Source organism: Poecilia latipinna, unplaced genomic scaffold (assembly GCF_001443285.1).
Source record: "Poecilia latipinna isolate Pla-1442-1.1 unplaced genomic scaffold, P_latipinna-1.0 Scaffold5951, whole genome shotgun sequence".
In the NCBI taxonomy this organism is placed as follows: domain Eukaryota; kingdom Metazoa; phylum Chordata; class Actinopteri; order Cyprinodontiformes; family Poeciliidae; genus Poecilia; species Poecilia latipinna.
Window position 1 is genome coordinate 741 of NW_015118567.1, and position 7,253 is coordinate 7,993.

At 39.9% G+C, this 7,253-nt stretch overlaps 1 protein-coding gene across 1 annotated transcript; it reads right to left on the reverse strand.

Moving 5' to 3' along the window:
• Positions 1 to 904: 904 nt before the first annotated feature.
• LOC106943788 (tumor necrosis factor receptor superfamily member 21-like) lies at positions 905 to 5,346 on the reverse strand (the record flags this gene model as incomplete). Its single annotated transcript, XM_015027083.1, has 2 exons — positions 905 to 3,341; positions 5,085 to 5,346. Coding segments are annotated over 2 exons (492 nt in total), but the record flags the coding sequence as incomplete, so codon positions are not given.
• Between the last annotated feature and the right edge of the window lie 1,907 nt (positions 5,347 to 7,253).

Genomic DNA, 7,253 nt, shown 5'->3' on the forward strand with positions numbered 1-7,253 from the left:
ACAGAAACCCCTCCCCCAAAACTCCCTAACTCAGCTCTTTCAGACTAGCCAGCAGCAATTAGCAAACACCTGGAAAAGCTGTGCATTTGCTGACCTCATTATATGAGCTACCTCTCAGTGAAACACTGATAAAAACATTGTTAAAGGTTTAAGAAGGTGACGTGATAATTTCCTGAAGTTTCAGGAAGAGCAAGAGTTTCTTAAAGAGACAGAGGCCCAATTTCAAGGCATTAAATGACAAAGTCAAATTTCGTTTAAGTCATATTTTATATATGCAGCATTTTTATAACAACTGAAGGTAACATAGCTACATTATTGTATTGTAATACTGCATAATACCGTATAATAATGCCTCTTTAATAACTGTAGGCTTGTATACATAATTGTATGTCTGTAAATGATAATCAACAAGTAAAAAGTTTTCTATATCTTGGCACATATGCATGATAGAAAAATCTACCTGAACTTTAAAAAAAAAAGAATATATATATGTATATATATATATATATGTAAAATGGAACAGGATTTATTGGCTTTGATTGGTTAAATTCAGTCCTGTTGATATTATTATGATTCCTTTTAATTTTTACAAACTTTTCTCTGTCCTTCCAACTCTCATTTAAAATCTAAAAGGCTCAGATGTTTTAAACCATTTCTCTTTTCTGCAACTTGGCTCTGAGCAGCTGCACCTGCAGTCAGACTCCCAGCTGGCAGAATGAAATTCTCATTTAGTAGCCGACCGAATGCTGAAATGACTAAGGTTAGTTATTCTGTAATATTGTTCATATTTGTGTTAAATTCTGTTCAGATGAGTTACTTTAAATAACCACAACACACATTACAAGACAAACAGAAGTATACCATACTCCCAGGAATCTAAATGACAAAATTCTGCACAAAAATCTGAAAAAGAAAAAAAAATTAGCTTTATTTAGTTAATCTGAAGAGTAAACATACTGGTTACATTTGAGTTGTGAATTTGATGAAATCATCTTCTCAGACACAAGTAACCCCACAGCGCAGCGGACAGCCACTTCACACTTCCTCACCGCCGTCATCCAGACTGCAGTCCACAGCAGCACCGCCTTCAGTCACATCCATCCAAGCTGCAGTACCTGAAGCAGCCATTTTCCTTCCATCATGTCCTAGTTCTCCACTGCCAGGCCGAAAGGCGAGAGTCCACACCACAGAGGTTCTGGCAGAACGTCGCCTCCTCGTTCCGTGATGCGTTGAAGACGGAGGGGGTTCATGAGGTTTAAACTGTTTAAGGTTAAAGGAATCGGTAGACTGCACTCTGTTCATTGGTGAGCACAAGTAACAGACTTCAAGTAGAGTACAGAGTATGCATATGTTACAGCCCAGCGAGGGAACCCCAGCCAGGGATGGAGGGGTTCAAAAACATACAAACAGAGGACAGAGAAACCCACATGCTACAATAACTAATAATAGTAAATCAAAGTGAGTATGGAAAACAAAACAAAACAAAACAAGACAAAAGCACATACAGAAATTACCATTAGTGCATGAGTATTACATTGGAATATCAAGAACATAAAACATCTAGAAAACTGGACTGAGTTATTTCCCTTGATGCTGCCAGGAAGCTCTGAAATGAATCAGGAACCCTTTCTCAGCGCTGCACTGGGCTCACATGTGGGGTCAGGGTTCACCAAACGGGCAGTTAAGAGATTTTCTCTCCCAGTGAAGTTCAAAACAAAACAGGGGGAAAAAAGGCATTTCTCCTACTGGCAGGTGAGCTAAAATAATGTCTAAGTATTGATATCCTCTGAGCTTTTTAGCGATTTGTCACTTTACAACCAGAACCTGTGATGGCCTTTCATCACTTTTGCGGTTACTTTATGTTTAACATCTAAAAACTGAAAAGGTTCTGCTTGTTGGAAGGAGAGTGTGTCTCAAAATCTAATCTGAAGTGGAGCTAGAGATGTTCAACTGGATGAAGGTCAGGACTTTGAGGAGCGTGGTAAATGTGACGGTCAGAGAGCAATGAGGCATAGGGAGGTGGGCTGTTGTGCCATCAGATCGTCAATTCCAGAAACCACACAAAGAAAACCTCGTAAAACACATGTGAGGTCCAAATGATCCCATCTCTTAAGACTGCCGGAGGAGGTAAAAAAAATCTGCCCACATGTGGCCGGGTCAGAAAATTCAACAAAACAGCAAACTACGCTTTTCAGATTTTAATTTGTATCTTCTTCCATTCCTCATAGCAATACCCTACTTTGAGTTTGGCCTTTAATATAAAATCCCATTGAAAGAACATAGGGTTTGTGGTTGTAACATGACCAAATGTGGAAAAGCCTGAGGTGCTTTATGAGGCACTGCATTCCTTCAGTCTCGAATCATTTTAATCGATGCATTTGGTGTCAGACTGTTGAAGTGATGCTACTACCTGCTGGTGGTCACAAGCTACCAAAAAACACCCATCCCCCCCTTCAGGATCAGGCAGCAGGAAGGAAACAAAGCGAAGATTTGTGGAAGGGAACACGTTTAGGCACACGACTCAGAAATCAGCCCAATCCGTTTTGATTTACAAGAACCTTAATCAAAGAATAATACCAGTGTTGTTTAGAGTTATAGCTTATATACCATTGCCTGTTGTGTTAATAATAAATATAACTTTTACACTGAAATATTAGTAAAGGCAAGAAGGGCCTAAATGATTGGCACAAACAAGAAAAAACACCGGTATTGTCCTTTAAACAAGAAGGCGTTGGCCGTTTCAGATAAATAAAGTGCTAGTTGAGTGGAGTCTGTACATAATTCAAGCCGTTTGGACTCAACTCTTTAAAACCCAGAAGGCCTTGGAGCCTCACAGTTAGCATCACCAGTGGTGATGTGGCGCAGCAGAGGGGGTTTTTATACAGAAGGAATGAAGGAGTGGTCAGGATTGACCGGACTCATCAGAGGGAGCAGACCAAAGGTAAATAACCTGCTGGAGCCGTGTTACACTAGTGGCCTCATGAGTCCAACTCCACCAGTTTGAAAAAATCAACTCAAACTAAGTCTTAACTACACCCAATCCCTTTGCCTTTGAACATCTGTGTGCTTTTTTTTTATTATTTATTTTTCCCTCTCTCCCTACACCCTCCACTATAACAGGTCAGGCAGGTGGCTGTAGACGGAGTCCAGCAGCGTCTGGCTGGCCTCCTGGCTCTTCACTCCGGCGATCTCAAACAGTCGGTCCAGCTTGTCCTCGGCGGTGGGGATCTCCTCGAGGACATGCAGCTCCTCAGGGTTCAGGATGTGCAGCATGTCGTCGAAGATTGGCTGAAGGTCGCACGGGTCCAGGCGAACCTGCCGGAGAACCGTGTCTTTCTTCTCTGCAGGGGGACACAAGAAAAAGATTCGATTATATTATTCTTGTATTGAATGCTACAGTTTTTGCAATTATACTTCACCTGAAAACCACCCAAATATTTCTTTCAGTATTAGGTATTGAAACATTTGTATTTCCAGCAGCATGTTCATTCACTAATGACTATTAGCTGGAATAATATTAAAGACAACCTTAAAAAGTTTTAAACCTTCATTGCTTTATGTGAGTCACCGCTGACATTGTCTTGCTAGCTAAAAAGCTGAATGCTAATTTATCGCCAGTTGGCTGGACGAAGTCGGTACCTTTCTTTGGAGGTATAAGTCTTACATTACATTCAAAATGTTCTTTATAAGAAATAAAGTTGAGTTGGTGAATCTTTCAAAAATCCTCTTAAAACTCTGTGTCTTTTTCTGTTAGCAAATTAAGAAGATGAAACGTCCCCAAGGTTTAAACTTAGGTTTTGCTGCCCTCCAGTGGAGAGATACTGTATGTATTTTTTTATTTTTATTTTATTTTTTTTTACTTAAAAGTCTTCACTGACAATAAATAACAACCGGTTCAATTTGAACTTTAATCAAAATGCTGAGATGGCTTTGTTCAGTTTCGCTTAAGTGTAGAAGTGTAATTTTGGACAACATTGGTGTAATTATCTTTCACACCAGAGTCAGTAAAGTAACTTTCTGCTCTTGTTCTTTAGCTCTTATAGTAATGGGTATGATTTAATCTAATAAAAAACTTAAGCAATTTCTCATGAATTGTGGAAACAAATTTAAAATAGTCCTGACAACATGCACAATCAGATTAGGTTCCTCATGAATATACAGATTGTAATAGCCAGAACAGACCACATGAGGGCACCCAAACATCTACTTATAACTGGAAGTCATGTTTTCCCACATTTCTCTCAACAGCCGTAACATTACAATAACAATGAGCCAACAATAATGAGAGTCTGAATCATTTGTTAAGGACTTAAAGAATCGGAAACAGCTGAACTCCAAAGGCTCCACTGTAATGAAGAATCTGTGCTGCCTACCATGACACCAGTCCACCGCTGTAACTTCACATTATGTCTAAAATTTGAATTGTACAGTGTATTACATTACCTGAGTAGGTTACACACATGTTCAGAGCAGTGTGTAACCTACTCACCGATGCTTGCGGCGTTTACAACAAAGTTACCCGGTGACACAGTTTCTGTGTCAGACTGACTCACAGGAGTGACTCTACAAGGAACACAGAAGATCTGTTCTATTATCTGGATACAAGCAGTAGGTAACGACTAAAACACGAGTCACAGGCAGACAGACTCATAAAGTGACACTTTCTTCCTCATTATTCTTTGTCTACTTCCATTGATTACATCCATCCATCCATCCATTTTCTTAACACCCTTGTCCCTTAGTGGGGTCGGGAGGGGTGCTGGTGCCTATCTCCAGCTAACGTTCCATCGATTACATAAGAATTGCAAATCCTCCTGGAGATGTTAAGGAGTCTTTGAACGTCAACAGCTTTTTACTTATTTACAGAGCTGAGTTTTTTTTTATCATTTTCAAATGAATACCAATTATTATGTCAATAAGAAAGTTCGTGCAGACATTTTCAAACTATTTGAGCAAGTAAAGTAAGCAAACACTTCATCATGTTGGGATCTCCGCCTTTGGTTGGAGGTGTACGTGACACGTCAAACAACAAGTGGAGAAACGGTTCGAAGTTCACTGTGTCCTGGCTGAACTTCCCCTCTCACCTTTGGTAATGAAGGAGCCATTTCTGCTGAGGGCGGAGTCTTTGCTGGACGTGGAGTCGCAGCGGAGGAGCGGTTCTGATTCATCGGCGAAGAAACCTTTGGTTCGGTCCATAGGCGATTGGACAGGTCCGACGCCGCCGGCTCGGTACATGCTGCCGCCACTGCTGCTGCTTCCGCTGCTGCTGGGCGACTCCAGCAGCTTGTGGATGGGGCTGAGGCTTTGGCTTACATTCACTGTGGTCGTCAGCTGGTTGATGTCAAACTGCATGGAGAGGAGAGACAGGAGGATTTTAACTATCAACCAAACCTCAATAGGTTTAAATAATAGTAGTAATGATAATATAAAGAGACATTAATTTCAGGTCATGTTTTAAAAAGGGTTGACATCATTCATTTCAAAGGTAAAGAAATGATTCCAAAGAGCCTTTGGCTCCTGGCAACTTTGCATCATCAATCTACCCCGTTTTTCTCTCCTTTTTTATTCTATCTACAACTTCAAGGTGAAGAGAGTTGGGGTGAACTCCATCAGCCATTAGGAGGCAGGGAGTCCGACTCAGTTCATGTTTTGCACAGATTTCAACCCCCTTCTCATTCTTATGTTCTATCTCCTAAACAAACCATTTCATTCCTAACATACCCCATCTCTTCATTTATAAACAGTAACAGATATATTATGTTTTGCTACCAAGCAGATTATAAATTAAGTTAATTTGTTCATTCAGTACACATGTTTTAGGTAGCTAGCATGTTCCAAAATTAGCCTAAACGCTGACCACTAGATGGCAGTAGATGACTATGTGTTCAATATGAAGCAACAAGCCTTAGTGGCATATATAAACTTAAAGTCGTATGATGCTTAGGGATAATAGTTTAAAACAGGATGTACATCAGTTTTGCATGTGTGTTTCTGTGAATAAATATAACTTATTTTTTTAAAAATATGGTAAAATCTTCATATGATTAAATTTAACGTATTTTTGCACCCTTCCTATTTCCATGTGTTTAGGTTCTCATTCTTGTTTGAGACAGTTGAAGATGGAGATATGACTTCAGATTAAAAGAAGGCCACTTAAAACAACTTCCTGCTGGCAGATGTTATCAGTCAGGAAATAAGGGTTTGTGTTTTGAGGTTGCCTAAGAAATCACATGTTAAATATGTAACAACATTAGTATCCCCCAACTAAATTTGAGCAATTTTATGGTTCTTTATCTGTAATTCCTCCTCGTTCTTCCGTTCTTCCTACTCTCGCGCTTTTGTCTCTTTGTTTGGTTCTTCCCGTCTTCCCATCCTCCCAGTTCTCCCTCTCTTTCCCCTATCCTATCTCTCTCTCCCTCTCCCCTCTCCCCTCGCTCCCTCGTGTCTCTGTCTTTGGTGTGGTAATGAACCTGTGGTTTGAACCAGTAGCGACTGGTTTGGGGATGAGCTCATGAGAGAGCTTCTTGTTTTTCACTGCGAAGCCCCACTTGGCAGAGGTCATTTCATCCCCGAGATAACGGATAGGACCCAGGACAAAACAGGGTTTTTTTTTATTCAGTTGTTGAAACCAATCTGTTAGAAATGTTTGCTCACAACATGAAACAGAAACATAATGGTAGCTTTCCTCCTTTGTTCCCCAACATCTGGTTTGCTGTATTCTGACAGAACACACATGCTTTGTTTAGCTAGCTAAGGCATATTTACATCTATATGCAGAGTCCGGACAGTGATACCCTGAATGAATACAATTGGAAGTAATGTTTTTTCTGAGAGCAGCTGTAGGAAAACAGAGGGATCCGCAGAGAACCATAAACAGCATCTCCAGGGGACAGGAAGTCATGCTAGCATTTGCTAAGCTAATACTTCTGTTACATAGATCTGTTTCTCTTGTAGCTGCTGGTTAGCAAATATTTTTGGTTTCTGTTTTACAGTTTGGTCTACTGCTTATTTGTTTAAGTTGTGCTGAATGACACCATGGCTGTTTAGAGTAAAGTAGGTCAGTCCAATTGATTCACATGTTACTGACTAACTGGCTCTGGTGAGGAATAAGGTATTCAAATCAGTGTAGAAAAAAACCCTTTAGAGTCATTTTCTTTTTTTCACCTTAGTATAAAATCCTGACAGATGACAAAGGAAAATACAAAAAAAAAAAAAAAAAAAACTGTTTTATTTTCATTTGAAAAAAGGGGTGT